The sequence below is a fragment of the Melanostigma gelatinosum genome (assembly GCF_949748355.1).
Source record: "Melanostigma gelatinosum genome assembly, chromosome: 3".
Classification (NCBI taxonomy): domain Eukaryota; kingdom Metazoa; phylum Chordata; class Actinopteri; order Perciformes; family Zoarcidae; genus Melanostigma; species Melanostigma gelatinosum.
The window spans coordinates 4,440,494-4,460,245 of NC_136636.1; the positions used below are offsets into that span (position 1 = coordinate 4,440,494).

General features: G+C 42.6%; 1 protein-coding gene across 1 annotated transcript; it reads left to right on the top strand.

Moving 5' to 3' along the window:
• The first annotated feature begins 2,360 nt into the window (after positions 1 to 2,360).
• Positions 2,361 to 19,434, top strand: ccdc71 (coiled-coil domain containing 71). Its single transcript, XM_079297231.1, has 2 exons — positions 2,361 to 2,430; positions 14,610 to 19,434. Exon 2 carries the CDS (start codon positions 14,620 to 14,622, stop codon positions 15,691 to 15,693), a length of 1,074 nt encoding a protein of 357 aa, XP_079153357.1. The 5' UTR covers positions 2,361 to 2,430; positions 14,610 to 14,619; the 3' UTR covers positions 15,694 to 19,434.
• Positions 19,435 to 19,752: the final 318 nt, after the last annotated feature.

Genomic DNA, 19,752 nt, shown 5'->3' on the forward strand with positions numbered 1-19,752 from the left:
TGGAAAGTTATGGTCCTTCTTCCTACTTGAACTGTATTGGGACAGTTGGACAGACTTGGATGTGACCCACTTGCAAGCTTACATTGGGTTGTTCATTTTGGCAGGAGTGTCTCAGTCAAAAGGCAAAGCAACAACAAGCCTTTGGAATGCTGCAGCCACCATGTCTCTGAAGACTTTCCATGCTTTTCTTCTGCTTTGTGACAAACTCACAACGATACAGGATGTATGGGCCATGTGTGCCCAGCGATTGTCCTTTCTTTAAAATCCAGGCCCTCAGACAAACTTTAAATGAATGTGTGGTTGTGTGTTGTAGGCGAAACCAGAACAAATTCGGTATCAAAATGAAGGCAGCGTGTAATGCACAGTCCAGCTATGTCTGGAATATGCAGATGTACACTGAGGAAACCCCTGGGGAAAGAACTAAAGAGAATCGGGGCATGAGTGTGGTGATGTTTAGGTGTGAAAAGGAAATACCAGGAAGCCCAGTTTGCGAGATTCATCCTTAAGTTTGAAGATTTTTCAGGTGGCAAATCACTGCACCTCAAACTGCACAGAATCATGCTGTTTGCAATATTACATTACAAATGAATCCACTGAGAATGTGAGCTTGCTCAAGTCACCGTTGACGCAGTCATTTTTAACAGTTTGATGTATTTGTACATAAATAGACCATAAACAACCTAGGAACATTTACAATGGTACATTTTTGTGTGTGTTACAAAGGTGTAGGTAAATTAGGCAGAGGTGTCAGCCTGTCACTGTCACAAGCCTCTTTCATTACCAACAGACAAAACTCTGTTTCTTCGACTCAATCCCAATCTCCATACTCACAGACTCACGGATTTTGAAGAACATTCCCAAAATGTCCTTGAGGGGTCCGGGCCGTCCCACTGTCAAATCATCAAGTGTTTGAGGGCTTTCTCAAATACTTTTGAGCCCTTTATGCACACTTTATGTAAGTCTGCATGTCTGCCGACTTTGCCTTCGGGAGTTACCCACAATTCATAGCAATGTAACATCAAACACGGGTATATTACACCTGGTACAAGTTGCAGGTTTTTTTTCTGTTTTGACAAAAACAAGTAAATAGATTGGTTGACAAATACCTCTCTTCTTGTGAGACAAAAGCCTGAGAGAAGTTCAAATCAGGCAGTAAAAATGTGAAATAAAAACCCACAGCTGTACATGACATGTTTTGCTGTCGTCGGGTAACGTGATATGTCGCTGCAAAGTGCTGTCACAATGGTATTTATACCATTCCAAGCCCTTGTCGCCTCTCACAGGTGACGTCAGTTAAGTCACAGAGGATTCAAGCCTTGAGGCTTTACGGGGGACCAGGCGGAAACATCTGGTTCTAAAAAGGGAATCCAATGCTGAAGTTTGTTAAACTTGCATTCTTTCTAATGGCCATCAGGGCCCGACTCCTCCGGTTGCAAAATAAGTCTGATTGTATAGAAGTCTATGAGAAAAGAACTCTACTTCTCACTTGATTTATTACCTCAGTTAAACATTGTAAACATGAGTTTACGGGCTCAATCGTTTCATGTGTTTTTCAATACAACATGATGATCATTTAGTAAATTATGGTGCATTAACAGTAAAATAGACCATAAAATAGGGTGACTCTGTCCATTGTTTGTATTTTTGTTACATCACTTGGCTAAAGCCACGCCTGCAAGAGTATCCCGATGTACTCCAGCTGGTGTATTTTTGTTTCCCATAAACGGGATAAGGACTTATCCCGGTTTCTGAAAACAGGATATGATGTTGACGTGTGTCAGAGTCGGCCTTGCAAGATTAGGACTGTTTACTGTTATATCCTCCTGGGTAATATATCTCAATTACTTGATTTACATTGTGTTGATCATTTTACTAATCTAAATCTGCAAAGTAACTAATAACTAATGTTGTCAAATAAATGTTGTTTGAATTAAATACGTGCCTACAAAAACTTGGTAGTGTGGTAGAAGTAATATTGTACTTACAGTACTTTACAGTACTTAGCTAGCCTTTATTTCGCTATTTCGCTATTTCGGTCACTGGGATGGTTGGTTGCAAAGAGTTTTAGTCACAGACACGGCATAAGCCACGCCCCCGTCTTGACGGCACAATTTACTTAGGCTTCATGGTTGAGGGGGGGCTCAGTTTTTTACTTTTTAAAATAATTATTGTGATATGAAATAAAACTTATGTTTTTTTGTTGTTGTTGTGGATTTTGATTCAGACATGATTTTTCTTTTTTTTTTAACACAATAATAGTTCCCCGCCCCCACCCCCTCGGTGAACAGAGCCCGCCCTCCTCTCCTCTCTCCCCGGCTGCCTCCGCCTCTCTCTCCCTGGTCTGTCATCCACACCGCTGTTGTTGCAGCCATTTTACCGTGTGGAGCGTCGGCGCAGCGGTGGAGGATGCCGAAACAGCGCCGTTAGAAGGTAATACCGCCTTTTTCCTTTTCCCTGTGCTGTAGCACTTTCATTCACGTCGGTAACCTTCACGGTCCCGACTCATCAAATACGTCCGATAATGTTTCGGAGCGAAGGGGAGGGCCTGGTCGGCCGGAAGGGCTTTAGGGAGCCTCTACAACTATAGCTGCCCAGACAGAGGACAGATTGCTGGGAGAGTGTTTGGCGAGCTCGGCTTGTCGGCAGTTCACAAGTCAGTGTGAAAAAAAATGGCGACGTCTTTCATCAAACCACTGAAAGTTGTAAGTGAGCTTCTCAACGGCGGCTACTTGAATACAGCTGACTACAGTTCGTGTTCCAGGAAAAATAAACTGAGTCTTATTGCCAGTTCGTGAAGGTGGGGGCGCTCGAGAGCTACGGAACCACGTAGCTTTGCGCACGTTTTTCGAGCGTAGCTCATTGGCTAAACTGGTTTGTTTTATTTTTAGCGTTTTTGATCTAAAAGTAGTAGCAACACCATAATATGTTTCTTTGTTCTGGTCAGTTAGGACATCAGTGTGTTTATTTTTGTGAGTTGTGTTGACCTGTAATCATCGCTAACTTATGAGGAAGTAAAGAAGTTAGTGAGTTATCGTGGTTAGCGGTCAATTAGCTTACAAGCTAGCTGGGAGGTCAACACCTGTTTACGCAATGTAATTATGTACAATCCCGACAGTAAAAAGCCATGTGACTCATCGGCTTTCTGATACGCCTCGGAAGGCAAGGGGCTATATTTCAGCGTAGACAGAGGACATCTCGACCAAGACTTCATTTTCTGTACGCTACACGTTGCTAACAGTCCAATTAGCAACTTGAGATGTGAGACTGGAATTGAGACAACGTATACGCCCGGATTGTTTCACAAGTAGCCAGTTTACAAGATAAGGCAATAAAATACTAAATTATTGTCAGATGGAAACCAGAATACGTCCGATACCTAAATCTTGTCCAGTTGCCTATTGTTAACTGAGTAGAGCTTGTATGTTCCCGGTTGGCCAACTTGTTAGTTTTTACGAACAAGCCTTGCAGTTCCTGGGACACCAAGGCTGTATTTGAAATCACAGACTAACGTACTGCATACTAAATACTCCATCTTCATATTTTATACTGCCTACTAAGTTAACGATTAAGTATGCCATTACCAGCAGACTGTTTACATTGAAGTAAAATCAAGCAATGCGTCTACACATTGATCACGGTGTTAGCTAGCTAGCTAAACGGCTGGCTAGCTACTGTGAATAAAAATTATTCATTCTAATGAAAATCAACATTACCTCTTCAACTCAGTTCAATGTTCTAATATTATTGGTAGGGTTGTCACGATACCAAAATTATGACTTCGATGCGATACCTGTCATAAGTATCACGATACCGATACTTACGATACCAGAATTCGATACAATACCACAAATACGATACGACAGTGGTATATTTATCTATAATGGTAATAAATAAAACATCTGTACGGTTCCCTTTTTTACCAGCTTGTTCCTGACCTGCTTTTTGAACACTTAACAAATGGCATTAATATTAGTATTAGCCTACAGCAAGATATTAATGAGAACTACATGGTGCCATGATTGCTGCTGACTCTGCTGGCATCTGTCTGACTGTCTGTGGGAGTGGGTGGGTAAACAATGCTTCATTTACTTGCATAGTGAGTTTGATGTTTTCACTTCATATTTTATCTTAATTCATGGAATAATAATTTTTCCTCAACTAAAACTAAAAATAATTAGCTCAAGATCCACCCTCGGGCTCCACCAGCATGGAGCCATTTTGCATCAATTGTGTTTTCATTTAGTACACGTATGTGCATTGTGACCTCATCATCATATAGGCTTGTTGTCAAACTAGGCTAAGGCTACTCCTGTTAGCTGTATATGGGTGAGCTTGGGGGTGTTCATGTTTATAATCACATTTGCTTACCCGTCGTTCTTTGAACTCTTTGAAAAGTTCGGGGTGTCTGTCTGAAAGGTGCTTTGCCATGTTAGACATGTTTCCTCACTTGGTCTGAAACACGTTTTGCAGACGGGTCTCTGTAGGTCAGTGGGCTTTCCTTCACTGTCTGCAATATTACCAAAGTACTTCCAGATGATACGTCTGACATATTGTTTTTCAACAGGGCTGAGGACGGTCGGCAAAAAGCTCCTGCCCCCCTTGCATGCCTGCAGGCAGCATGACAGGGAGCGGAGCAGCGAGTGCGCTCTGATCGCGCGCTATTTTAATGAAGTATCGATACTAAAAATATGCAAAATCGTACCGGTACCGCTGTACCTGTTTAGTATCGATACACCGTGCAACCCTAGTCACGCGTCATGATGCTGTTACGATCAACGATCAGGCTCTCAGACTATCGGATAGATTTCCGGCTTGTCAGAAATTTGACGTTGGCCGTCTGTCAGTTTGAGCAGTTCCATGGTCTGAATTTCTATCATGACTGCTATCAAAAGATCCGTCATAAACTGTTGTGAGCTTGTTTTAATACGATTGTAGTAGTATTTTACATTGTGTGGCCAAAATTGTAGTCTTGAATCTGCTGTGATATGAAGTAGAACAGATGGACCATATTGTTTGCGTCTTCCTATTTTCTGTAGAATTGGAAAGTATCCGCTGCCTTTCTCTCATTGTTGCAGAAAATATTTGACATTAGAAAGTGTCTCCATTACATAGTTTGTCCACCAGAGAGAACCGACAAGTTTATTTGAACTGAGCAACTAAACTGTGGTGACATTTTAGTTTCTTTGTCCCTACAATCCAGCAAACACATGACTTTGCCAGTTTTGTTAAGCTGTGTTTGATCCTGTAATTACGCTTTGCGACGAGTGTCGAGGTTGATTGCCTTTGATTACCACACTTTAAACTGGTATTTTGGTCACTGTGAAATTGTACTCGATCCGATGAACAGGAATGAACACTTGAAAATTATGCTCAGTTTTGAGAAAAAATTGTGGCGATTAAATTAGCAAACTAAAATGACAAACATCGCCCAAAACCACTGAAAAAAGCTAAAGCTTTGATCTGAATGTGTGTTGGTTGATTTGTTTCCTTGAATGCACCGCCATTGACTGATGATTTATGAAGTTCAGTTATCTATAAGTTCCTGCTGGTGGCTCGAGGGAGATCGAAGGGAGATTTAATTGTCAGTAAATATCACGCTGTAAAACGAGTATTTTCTGCTTTAAAAGAAGTTAGCAAGTACTACTCACCCATCTTTTAAATTCTTACGTCTCCAGTCTGATCTTGATTTCACAGCAGATCGGTATGTTGTTTGTTTACAACATTGCCTGCTGTTAGGACACAATGTCCCACTCTGTGGTCAAGTTCTCTGCCATCATTACAGTTATTGAATTATTCCTCGTTCAGTTTGATGCCATGCGTGCTATGCCTAACAATTTAAAAACAATTGTCTCGTTCTTTTTTACCACTTGTCCAACCCGCCAGTCATTTTTTGTTTGCAGTGAAATTTTCTGATCTTACCAGACAGTTCTAGACTGTTCAAATCATTGTTACTTAATTAATTATCTAGCACAGTCTTGGTTTTATGTTTTTAACTAAAACTTTGCTATTACAAGATAAAAATGCACCAATTCTTATTGAGTCAACCCCTCCCAACAGCAGTTTTATGAACAAAGCTTGAGTGCGTACGGCGGGGAGTGAAGTCGCCATTTTGTTTAACAATGCCATGCAAGCAGATGCCTTACGGGGAAGTTTGCCTCTTTCCAATATGTTGCTCCTCAGTCTAATTCCTCATGTCAAGCTGCAATCTTAGGGCCTGTGTCCACATAGTGTTTTGTTTTTTTCTCAAGGCCAGCGGCGTCTTTCGATTGTTCCAAATGAGGAGAGAAGCTATGCGACCCCCTAGAGAAAAGTTGATGGCAGCACTAAATAACTGTTGTAGTCTGGATAACTATGGACTGAATCAGCATGTGACATAATAAGGGCCACACTGAGGACTTTGTCATCTCAAAGGGTCTCAACATCGGACTAAAAGGTTGTGGTGGATGATGTCACTCTTTGAGATTATTCATGTTTTCTTTGGGATGAATATCTCTGTTCGCACAAATCTTTAAATTGTTAATTCAGGCTTTCTCTTCCTCACCGACCATCTTTTGGGTCTCAGCCAACAGTTTTTAGAGAAACGATTGTTGAGCCAATCGTCAGGGGGGTGTTTTTTTTTTAATCCAATAAATATTCTGCTTCAATCCAAATTAGTTTGCTTTCGTTTTTAATAAACAAAATTTTCGCTGCAGTCTTAAAACGGTCTCCAGCTTGTACCAGCGAGGGATGCCCCTAATGTAGCGGACTAGCAGCAAAAACCAATCGCAACATAAATTACATTTAACGACGAAACACAAAAATGAAGAATTACTGAGTGCATTCAACAAATCAATGACTGGATGTGTCAAAAATTACATTTGTCTAGTTTTACAAAGATACAACGGAAGTAATTTTCTTTCACTGCTCAGCTCAGAACAGTTTGCTCCGTTCCATACACGGTTATGTTACTAGCCTTTCCTTTAACCATGTTTGGAGTTGTTTCCCACAATATAACGGTATCTTATCTAGTGCCTCTAAGCTTTCTTTCTTGGTCAATCCCTCCCATGCGCTTTATTCTATTGAAGAGAGGCCTTGACTTTCAACAGCCCTTTTCAAGGATTCAACAGTAATTGTTGGAATGCTGTTAAGCATTCCAACAATCAGACATGAGTATGCTGATAAGTTTCCTGATTCGAGTGACATTTACACACACCGCGACACAAGAGGGAGAGGTGAGGAAAGACATGGCAGAGCAGGACAATAGTCATGCAAGCTGTAAAAGATAAAACATCAGACAATCTCCAAATGAGAAAGTTTGCCAGAGATATCAGAGCCTCTCTCTCGCTCTCTCTCTGCCTCTCTCTCTCTCTCTCTCTCTCTCTCTCTCTCTCACAAATTCTTTCTTCTCTCTCTCTCTCTCTCTCTCTCACAAATTCTTTCTTCTCTCTCTCTCTCTCTCACAAATTCTTTCTTCTCTCTCACAAATTCTTTCTTCTCTCTCTCAAATTCTTTCTTCTCTCTCTCTCTCTCACTAATTGTTGGAATGCTGTTAAACATTCCAACTATTGTTCATTGAATCTTTGTTGTTGGAATGCTGTTAAGCATTCCTAACTGAACTGCTTGTGATGAGCCTGTCATTTAATAACCTCTGTTTGTGTGTCAAACATGATGATTATGTCTCCTCTCCCCCTCCCTCCCCCACCCAGTCCCACCCTTTCAAAATAAAAGCCTCATGGATTAACTGTATTTAAACGTTTCGCTCAAAATTAGGCTTTTTTGTTGAAATAATGAATGCTCTTACTAATACTGCGACAACTACTACTACTGCTAATATTTCTAGTATTACCACTACTACTACACCTTTTGCTGTTGCTACTATTACTACTACTGCTATTACTGCTACCATAAATATTACTACCACTACTGCTATTACTACCACTACCACTACTATTATTACTGATACCACAACTGCTAATACTGCTATTCCTGCTACTACCAGTACTAATAACCAGTACTAATACTACTACAGCTATTAGTACGACTGCTGATACTACTACTTCTACTACTTCTTCGAATTACAAATACTTCCACTCCTACTGCTACTACAAATATCACTACTGCTACAACTAGTACGTATTCATATGCTACTCATACTTATACTGCGAATAATACTTCTACTACTACTACAACAAATATCACTACTGCTGGAATTCTTTTAAGCTACAGAAACCGTTCGAATATCAAAATGTTCAGCTCTTTCAGGAGAGGGGTGGTATGACTTTTCATATTTGTAATCTTTAAACTTTTGAATTATTCAGCTTTTTGCAATTTTTTTTAAATTGTATATCTATTTTCAGCAATGTTTTTGAGATTCATTTCAGCTTTCAGCATTCCAACGCATTTTCAGCAGGTAATGCATTTTCTAGTTCATTGTCATTATGCAACACAGGGTTGCATAACAAAATGCAGTTGCACCCCATTTGTATTCTATTTGTATATAATGTTGTATCCAGTCCAGCACACCTGCAGAGTTGCGCCGTGACCAAACACAATGTTTACACAGCACGCATTATTGGCCAACAGCATTATTTTAAAGAACTTCTGTGGCTGAAACAAAGCAGCCATGAGCACAAGAGGAATAACTAATACTGAGGAATGTCTGTGCTCTCCGTTATATTTTATTTATATTTGTTCCCAGTGAGATTTTAGTGACTTTGCTGTTGTAAACGCAATTGTTGCTGCTCTAAAAACTATATTTTTATATATTTTAAATACAAATTCTAATCCTGTTCTGATTTTATTTGTTTTCAAAATTCTGTATATGTTTTGAAAAAGGAATTGTTGTACTAAAATCCTAAAGGCCACCGTAGTTCCCCAACATGCTTAGAAAGGGAGGGGTGAGCTGAGGGGTATTTAGTTGGTTGATATCTGCAACAAACCCATAAGTGCCACTAAATCGTACACACTGGTCCTTTTAATGCTTTTGTTCATCATCTGTGGTTTGGATTTCCACGCAGTCGAAGAAATAAAGTGCATCCTGGCCATCGTTTAGTGATGAATGCGCTGTCAGTTGGGCTGTAATGAACATCTTTCTTTTTTCTTTAAAGCTTTGAATGTCTGTCGTCATATTTTATGACATTGTGTCTGTGCGTGTTTGAGAGTGAGGTAGAGAGGTGAAGACAAGGTGGACTATTGCATGCAGTGTTTCTGTAAGTAGTTGAAAACTAATTCAGAATGCTGCTTTGTCGCCCACCCGAACGCGGCCGGCCAGCGGGTTGTATCCAGATTCGATGGGTCAACCTGGGAATCAAATTCAACAGTATAATACTCCAAACCTACGGATAATATTAGTGTAGCCTAATCTTTATCTGCAGCTGAGCAGAAACATGCCCTAACCATGATGAATAGATAAGCAAAAATATGATTTTATGTTGCTTTTAGAATTTGATTGTCAAGATTATGAACTAGGCTTCAAAGATTCAGACTATTCGATACAGCCATAGCTGTCAGCACTGAATGGTAGAGGACATCGTCTGGTAGAGCAGGGATTCCCAAAGTGGGGTGCGCGAGCTGCCTCTAGGGGGTGCGCGAGCTGCCTCTAGGGGGTGCGCGAGAGGAAAAGTGTAATGGCGGTCTGATGGTGTAATAATATTAAATATTAAAAAAAAATGTAATTTTTATTTAAAAACTGTCAGGTGGGACATCTGAAGCTATCAGTCGTAAAAGAGGAGAGGGACAGAGAGAGAGAGAGGAATCGGAGGCGAGGGGAACGGAACGGAGAGGTGCGTTGGGGAGAGACCGGGAGAAGAAATCGAACGGGAGTCAGAGGAAGATGAGATGGAGGAGACCGAAAAGGAGGAAGGGATAGCACAGACAAATCGGGAGCACATCGGCCCATCGCGGAGTCAAGGTGAAAAAGAGGAAACGAGAGTGAGCATCAGACTGGGAAAAAAAGAGGAAATATGATGAAAAGTATCTGTGTCTGGGCTTCACTTGGATTGGCAACGCAGATTCCCCAAAGCCACAGTGCGTGGTGTGCAGTGAGGTTCTGGCTAACTGTCTGAAGCTCTTATTTACGTCGCCACCTGAACACCAAGCATGCCAGTGCAAGTCAAAAGCCCCTTACATTGTTTATATCGAAATTGGAGGAGTTACAAAACAGCCAAAAACAACTGGAGTCTCATTCATGTGTTGGGTCTATAAATGACGCACTACGGGCTTCATATCTGGTTACAGAATAGCGAGAAAGGGGCTACCGCACACAATCGCCGAAGACGTGAGCTTGCCAGCTGCCAGAGAGATGGTCGAATGTATGATTGGGGAGAAAGAAGCAAAAAAGTTGGACATGATCCCGGTGTCCAACAACACTGTGTCGCGCCGCATCGATGCTTTGTCCGAAGACATCCTGGCTACATTAGTCGCTCATTAATTGTAAATGAAATGTGATAATCTGCCTCTGAGCCTGTGCGTGTGTGCTCGCCATCCGTATTGGTCTTTAAAAGTGACGCCTTGTGTCACTGAAAGTTATTGAAACTTTGTTGCAGTGTTTCAGGGCGTTTTCACACCTTCAGTTCGTTTGCTTTGTTGCAGTGGCGCCTTTGTTCGGTTTGTGTTCACACTGCAACATTTAACAGCGGACTAAATCTTGTAAACAAATGCCACGCGCGAGCAAACTGTTCTCTCATTGGTCCGATTCTTATGCGGCTATGAAGGCTTAAAAGGCTCTGTTGCTTCTTTTTTTTTTTTATTAAGGGGGGGGATGCGCGAACCCGGTCGGGATGTAGAAGGGGGTGCGCGGCCTAAAAAGTTTGGGAACCGCTGTGGTAGAGGATATCGTCTGGTATTGATTTTTATAAATTGCATCCACATTTTGGCAATTTCTGCCATTTTCTAGATGAAACAGAAACAGGCAGTTTGAAAATAAGACTGATGTGAATCTAGCTTACCGTACTTTTCGGACTATAAGCTGCTACTTTTTACCCCAGGCTTTGAGGCGTCTGCTTATAGTCCTGTGCGCTTTATATACGGATTTTTCCGTAGCTTTTCTCTGCCACAACCGCAACTTCCGGTTCCGGTCTAACACAACATTTACTAGCTCCTGACACAGAACAGTTGCTACCAGCAACCCCTCTGCTACCAGCTGTTACTGACAGGGTCGCTACAATATGGATGAAGTACCTTTGACCTACCCCTCACTAGGACTGTTAACAAAAAAGGTTTAACGGCAAGATGCTTTTAACAGTACATGTCCGACTCGCTAGCTTCTAAGCTAATTTTAACATTACGGCCAATGGGGAAATGCTAACCGCGATTAGCATTAGCGAATATATAATATATCTTTGTACATCTTTTCATGCAGACATACTTGCATTACAGACTAAGGTCTCTCACGGCTACCAAACGAAAAGCAATGAGGCAATAACTGTTGTTGCTCATAGCTCTGAATAGCTGTTGTGCTAGCAGCAACTGGCCAAGCCAGTTAGCCGTAAATGCTATTCAGAGCTATGCGCAACATAGACACGCTGCATGAGAAGAGCAGCTTTTTCTACAACGTGCAAACGTAGTTACTTTCAAACCATGTGTTTGCATCCGATTTCGGTCCTCTCTTCTCGGTGGTCACATAGACGTTGGGCCCCAACGGGGTCCTCAACCTTGTTACATCTAACCGCCCCACCACGTGCTCCCTTGACCCGATCCCCTCCCCTCTTTTTCAGTCTATTGCGACTGAACTCCTTCCTTTCCTCACCCACCTCATCAACACATCTCTTGTTTCAGGATGCTTTCCCACAGCTTTCAAGACTGCTAGAGTCACCCCCCTTCTGAAAAAACCATCACTTGACCCCTCTGATGTCAAGAACCTCAGACCGGTTTCTCTTCTACCCTTTCTTTCCAAAACACTGGAACGTGCGGTCTTTACTCAACTATCATCCTATCTCCACCAAAACAACCTCTTGGACCCCCACCAGTCCGGGTTCAAAGTGGGTCACTCGACTTAGACAGCCCTCCTTGCGGTGACAGAGTCGCTTCACGCAGCGAGAGCTAACTCTCTGTCCTGATTCTCCTGGACCTGTCTGCTGCGTTTGACACCGTTAACCACCAGATCCTCCTCCTATCCACCCTCGAGGGGATGGGCGTCTCAGGCTCGGCACTCTGTTTGCATCCTACCAGACAGGTCGATCATACCAGGTGACATGGAGGGGGGCCGTGTCGGAACCACGCATGCTGACTACGGGGGTTCCGCAAGGCTCAGTCCTGGGCCCCCTTCTCTTCTCGCTCTACACAACATATCTGGGTTCTGTTATTCGCTTGCATGACTTCTCTTACCATTGTTATGCCGATGACACCCAGCTGGTCTTGTCTTTTCCCCCCGGGGACACTCAAGTGGAGGCACGCATTGCTGCGTGCTTGGCTGGCATCGCGAAGTGGATGACGACACACCACCTCAAGCTCAACCTGGACAAAACCGAGCTACTGTTCCTCCCGGGAAAGGGTTGCCCGCACCGAGACCTGTCCATCACCATTGATGATACCATGGTGACGCCAACTCGACCTGCGAGAAACCTGGGTGTGACCCTGGACGACCAACTGTCGTTCTCAGCAAACATTGCAACAGTCACATGCTCCTGCAGATTCCTGCTCTACAACATCAGGAGGATTCGCCCCTTCATCACCAATGAGACGGCGCAGGTGCTCATCCAGGCTCTTGTCATCTCCTGCCTGGACTACTGCAACTTACTACTTGCCGGAGCCCAGGCGTCGACCATCAGACCTCTGGAGCTTGTCCAGAAAGCTGCAGCTCGTCTGGTGTTCAATCGCCCCAACTTCTCCCACACAACCCCCCTTCTCCGTTCTCTCCACTGGCTCCCTGTAAGAGCCCGCATCCAGTTTAAGACTCTGGTGCTAGCCTACAGGGCAATGAAAGGAGCAGCTCCTTCCTATCTCCAGGCCATGGTCAAGCCCTACACCCCCGCCCGACCTGAATACACTTATTGTAAGTCGCTTTGGATAAAAGCATCTGCTAAATGACTGTACTGTAATGTTTCAGCTAAATGTCTGTCTTCATGACAGTCAGAGCATGTGAATGCAGCTCTACTGTTCATCAATATAATGCTGTAACTCAGAGGTAATGATGGTTACCCAGCGATCAAAGAATAAAGGGTTTGAATGTAATGTTGTCGCCTCAGAAATAAATGTGCATCATCCGTGATCTACCACAAATATACCAGTCAAAGTAGGAATTATATCATTTCTATTAAATGCCCCTATTTTTCTGGGCGACGCCCACAGGTCTCAGTAAGAATAGACAGTGACACTGGTCGGTTGAGGGCTAGCCATTGCCACAATCAAACATTTATTATTATATTTCCTTCCATACTTTGTTTCTGAAATTGCTGATTCCTTTGACCTTTTTTTGGTGGTGGTGGAGGTGAATTGAATAAAAAAATGATATAATATTAGGTGGTTTCCCTCCCTCGAGGCTACCATGTCAAGTTTTTGTCTTATTTTTTTCTGCTGGAAGAGGATCCCAGGGCGTTGTTTCTACTGTCTCAAAGGTCCTGGTTGCCATGTTTGCTAACGAAGCTTGTTTAGATTGAGGGTATAAAGGTGTGGATCTGGTGCTGAACTGAGAGACGGTCGCAGTTTTAACGAGCCAGCTGGGGTCCTTCTCCCAGCAGATCATGGAGCTTCAGTGTTTCTTTATATTCTCTGCTTTCTGCTGGTCTGGCTGTGAGGTGTCTGATTACACTGCTGCTGTCAGTAAACTAGCTTCTCCCCCAAGCATTGATCTAGCAATTAAAAAATCCCCAGCCTGTGTGTTCACAGCTGTAACAGTGCATGTTTGTGTTAACATTTTATATTCAGGTGACTTAACAACAACATGTCGCAGTGAACTCTGCTGCAGATCCACTTCAGCTTCTGGGGTCAGAAGGTCTGAGCACCCAGAAGCAGATGGTGATGGTAGAGAAATGTTTAGGAAAGACCAGAGTTGAACCATACATTGTTAGGATATGAACAGATAATGCTATCTGAACAGATGGGAGAAACATACGGTTTTATGATTGTTTTTCGTTGCCTGATTGACACAATTGACGCAAAGTATGCGAACGCAAATGCAAGAGAAGCCCGTAGTGAACAAACATGGCGTCTGAGGAGGAACACATACTGCTGTACTTACTGCACAGGCGAAAGAAAAAAATAAAACAAACATTGGTATATTTGTCTGAATGAAGAGGCAATGGAGTGCCATAAATATGCAAGTGAATACGGGCATTCTTTCAGGTGACACACTTCAGAATGGAACAAAATGTGAAATCGATCTTTGAAGTGTTATTTAAAAGAAATGGTCCCAGGACATCCTGGTGGCCTAGAGGTTAAGGCATCCATCTCTTTTTCTTCCTCATTTCCTGTCATGTCTCCGTTGTCGCTATCCAATAAAGGCATGAAACTTCCGAACGATGTACATCTTTTTTTAACATGCATTTGGGGGTAATGAGAAGTAAATTCCTCTTCTTTTGAAAGAATGGAGACCAAAAGGAGTTGCAACAATATAAGGTTGCAAAATAACAAAAAAGGTTCTTCTACAATTTCTGTGATTCAGTTTAACCAAATGCTTTCTGTATTCCCGGCAGGACTAGAAACATGGCTGAGGCGGCGCGAGGTCCAGTGGTTTGCCGACCTTTGGCATTTGCCAATGAAGACCGGGCAGTTCACTCCTGGTCTCGGATCTCATCAGCGGGGCAGAACGTCCTCCTGGATGCTCTGAAGATCCTCAGCCCGATGTCCCGCGACCTCTCGAGCAGTGAGGAGCTGGTCACCTTCTTGAAGGAGCTGGGAGAGGAGGGCCACACGCCCACCGTGCTGCGCAGCAAAGATGTGTATGGCTACCGCTCCTGCACGAACCAACCGCTGACCACTGACATGCTGAAGCCACAGAGCAGGAACGTCAGACCCACCACCAAGAGGAAGGGAAGGAAGCCACTGGTCAAGAAGAGAGAGGTGCACCCGTCCTGGAACGCCTCTGAGAAGAGCAACCCTAAGATTCAAGGGACCCGCCCTCCGGAGCTGCTGGTGGACCGACGGGCCATCATCTGCAGCAGGACACCCAGTCGGACTGTAGAGATGTCGCAGGCGCTGGAAGTGCGGCCGTGCCTCAGACTGACTAACATTGAGGGCCTATCTGGCTTCCATACGGCCAGACTCCAGATCCACACTTCCTGGGACTCATCCTCTGAGGCACCCTCTGTTGCCTTTTCACAGCAACAACACCCTCCAACGCTTTCAGGAATACCTTTGCAGCCTTCTCACAATGGTGGTGGGGCGCCCACCAAAGCTGTGGCCTTGTACAGCCAGAAGAGCCTGTCCTGCCCCATTCGATTGGACGGCGCCCTCATTGGAGATTCTGCACCGGTCTTCTACGCAAATGGACGGGCGTTCCCAGAGACTCACACAGAGCTCACCAGCAATGGCTGGAGGAGCAACGGCGTCCACCGAGATGTTCGGGGCCCCAAGGAACTAAACATCTCCACCCGGCAGAGAAACGGCTGGAAGGACAAAAACAGTCATAGATGGAAAGTTGTAAAAGTGGATGACTCTCGCTCTGTGGCTGAGGCCCGCAGAAAAGCGCAAAAGATCCTACAGGCCAACCTGTCTCCAGTGATTCAGATTCACCCTCTCAATTATGTGCTGAGAAACTTCAGATACCAGAATAAGTGACAATACACCCCACAACCATTGTTTCATTGCGCAGATGTCAGTGTTTTACATCCATTAGGCTGTTCCTGGCTGAGCCCCAGTGTTCATAGCAGATGTCTTACATGGTTTTTGTGATCTCTGCTGTGTGTTGGCGGTAGAGAAGCCAGAGTCTGTCTGTGGAAGTTCTGGTTCCTGACAGGGGCACTCGGGATTGAAAAGCATTTGAAGTCAGGTGAAGCTTTTCTCAGCAGGCTGGGAAAAGACTGTCGGCGGAATGCTGGTACATTTTCACGGTCTACTTTAGTTTACACTATACAATACTTCAACCAACCATCATTCTGCTTTGAGTTGCCAGCCTGCTAGCCGATGTTGTCGATGCAGTTTAGGACGCAGCATCCACTGTGACTGTTAGGCTAAAGGTGAATTTCCTGCCCTTCAACAAGACACTGGGTGCTCACCGTTTAAAAGAGTATTTATAACTCATTTGAAGTATCCCGCTATTTTGTTGAAAAGTATCTTTTACGTGTAGGGCTTACAAACAGTGCTGTCAGTCTGCAGCGCCCCATTTTCCACTGGGAAGAAGGAGAAAATCCCATTGGACAGATGAAGTAGTGGATGAGCAAGGCAGGTGTCCAAAGCCTTCAGACGAGCGGACATGGTGGTTGGTTGGTCCCAGAAAAACAAATTAACGAAACAAAAGGAGGCATAAAAGAGTGTTTAGTTTGCCTTCCTTTTTTTGTATTTTTTTTGTGTTTCCACTGGAAATTGGGAAGGCTCTCGGAGCGAGTGCAACAGGGAATCAAACCCGTGGCTCATACAGAGATAGATTAATATCTGGATGACTTGTTTGTCCTTCACAAAGTGTTCCTTTGGTTTAGTTTATCCACACGAGGAAACAAAAGACTTATGTGTTTTCAACTGTTGGGGGATTTGATGTCTCACAGTAACATGAACATGAATCAATGAACTGCAGGAAACGGCGGGTACGGAAGGGGACTTGGAGGAATTCATCTTTAATTATTAATTCTGGGAAAACATTGAGAATTATCAGATAACAGAATTCTGTCTTCACGCTTAAGTTTTGTCATTATTAAACTCAATCTCTGAATCCTTTATTTACAAACTTCTGACTAATTTCAGTGTTTACTTTCCAAATTACGTCTTTTTCCCTTAAAATTCCTCCATTCAATGACGTGGCCCTGGTCCACCACCATAAGTTTAAGGAGTTTTACACCGGATACAAAAACAACCCTCAGCTCAAGATTTACTTTAGTCCAATACATTTCTGTACTTCACAAGCAACCAACTGCCATTTGGAGACTTGATGTAAGGCAGTTATTTGGCTGATTTAAATATTCGTTGTGAAATTTGTTAACTTGAGCTGCGGGGCTGTTTTGTTTCCTGAAACTGCAGCATCAGAAAGTTGAATCTCCCATCAGAACTAGTCTGTGCTCTGTTGAGTCTTTGGCAGGAATTGCACTTTGAGAGTGTGACCGTGCGTCATTGTCGCCCGTTTCCTGAACATACGTCATTAATGTTCTTATTTTCCTGCATCACGTAGAAAATATGTGAAATAACATCAACAATTTGGTTTGACTTACATTGAGCCCACACTGGTTTGTGTAAAAGGTGCTAACTTTGCAACGTTGGTGCTTAATTAAATGACAAGAATGTCGTAATTTTTCAGTTTTTCTAGTTCAGATTAGAGCATTCAGGAGCCGGGACTTCAACTGAGTTATTTTCTGTGGGACTAATAGCACTGTTGCCCTTTGCAGGTTGGGATGAGCATGCTAAACTAAACTGCTTAAGTGATCTCAAGACCATTCAATGTGAATGAAAGCTCTGGAAAAAGCCAGTAAGGCGACCCTTTAAGTTGTTTTTTGTTGTCAGATTTCATTTCTATTCTTTTTCCAAGAAAAAGAAGAAAAAAAAAGGTATCAAGCATATTGAATACTTCAACCACCAAATCATTCAGTCAAATGTAAAACAGAAATAAAATTGCCATCGGATCAGTAAATGACGACCCTTGTTTCAAAAACCACAAAAAAAGAGATAAAAAAATAAAACAGAATTCGCTGTGTCATGTTTAAATGCTGTTGAAGCTGATACGGGCCACTTGGTAGAAACAACTCACCAAATTTAAAGTGGAAATCTGTGCTTTCTGGTTCAAAGTCCATGCATTAGTCGGAATATGCAATCTGTTCCCCCGTTTCAACTGAGGCCACATCAATGTTTGGTTGGCTTTACAGATTTTGCTGTAAATTCTTTGGTAATTCTCTGTTCCTGTGAATTTTACGTTCTGGAACAGTCTTGGTTTCCTTGCGCCCCCTCCCCTGCGGTCTGTGTTCATGCCCACTGACAATTCCCTTTTCTAGATCTTCTATCTGTTAGTCTTGTTTGTGCCACACTTGTATAATATTGTATTTCCTACATGATCTTTGAAAAATCTTTTTGTTCAATAAAACTGATCTGAAAATAGTTGTTCTCTAATTTTGAGAAAGTTCAGTTTCATTACATTGTTTGATCATATTGGTAATGTTCTTAGACCCCTGAATCACGAAGCAAAAAGTCATGTGTTGAGAAGTATTTAATATAAATTACACAAGTTTCTTTACCAATTCTGACTTCTTTCTAAGAACTATAATTAACAGTATGCACAAACAGTTTTGTGACTTTTGTCTAATGGAAAATTTAATTGTACGTTGCCTCTCGAATAGATCAAAGACCGGCTGACAAAAGATTTGAAAACCGTGGGTCTAAATCAAAACGAAATTAAATGCTACACGCAATCCGTCGCAGTACCACAAAATTTGCTGCAGTACTATGTGTATGCCTGATGAGTAAATTTGACCAGGTTTCCCCTGCGATATGTGTTTCCCCGTAACACTCTGTTCCATTTGAACTGGGAGGTCGGGATTTCAACCGGAACGCCATCTTAGCTCGGATTTCCAACTGGGAAAGGTGGACGAACCCCGACCTCAAAATCCAAGATGGCTACTACACGCGTCAACAGTAAAAAAGTTGAAGTAATATGTCTATTAGCACTTCTTTCATATTTGTGTCTCGTTAAATACTAGCATAAAGCGTTATCAATTGTTATTGCTAACAATGACCCCCAATAAGTTGTCCAACTTGTTCTCGAACACAATCAACTCGGGTGTGATTTCATTACCAGCTCCGACTTCCGATTCCAACTGAAAGGAAGCACTCGAAACAGCCTAACCTAACGCAGATGACGTCACACATTTTGATTGGCTGTATGTGGGAGAGACTAAACTGAGTCGCTTGGCCCATACTCTGCGTGTGATTGGCTAGACCCTTCCAGGCTGTTGCTACATGATAACTTTAGCCTAGCTATGATGTTAACGGGCACTATGAACTAGACAGATGCCGGAAGAAGGCTTTTGTTCCCGTTGTCCGAATGTAGGCCACCCGGTCCGAACAATGGGAGGCGAGAAATCAACTGTGTAGATAACGAACATATTGGCAGTTTTACCAACATTTTGTGAATGGTTATGGATGCATCTCTACTGACCTGATTCTCATGGATATTAAAACAAATGTGGAAATTTGGTTTTGAATGTCCACTTGTCTGGCTGCTGATTTATATTATATATATTTATATATTTATTTACCTTTTATACACTTACTGTTACTACCTGTTGACATGTGCATAGGCCATATATTGTTAGGCTACATCTCACTATGCATATACATTTACTACATTCCCGTTTCCTGTTTTTTCACTTTGCAATCAATCTGTCTACCACAAATATATATTATTTTGTATTTTTGTTTTATTTTATTAAATAAATGATTTAATAATTTAAATAAATATTTGTTTGAGCATTATTGGAGTGAGACTGAGATCTAGGATTTGTCAATTCCGCAACATTACAGTTGGTGGCGATATTGCCCCGCCCGTCTGTAATCCGCCATTAGAATAAGAAGTAGAAGAAGAAAAATTGTCAACGCGGAAGTGAAGCCAGGTGAAGTTAATTAAAAACATTACCGTGATCACTATAATACCGCTTTGTTAAAACAATTAAAACCAAACAACTGAGACCTAAAAGTTAAGCT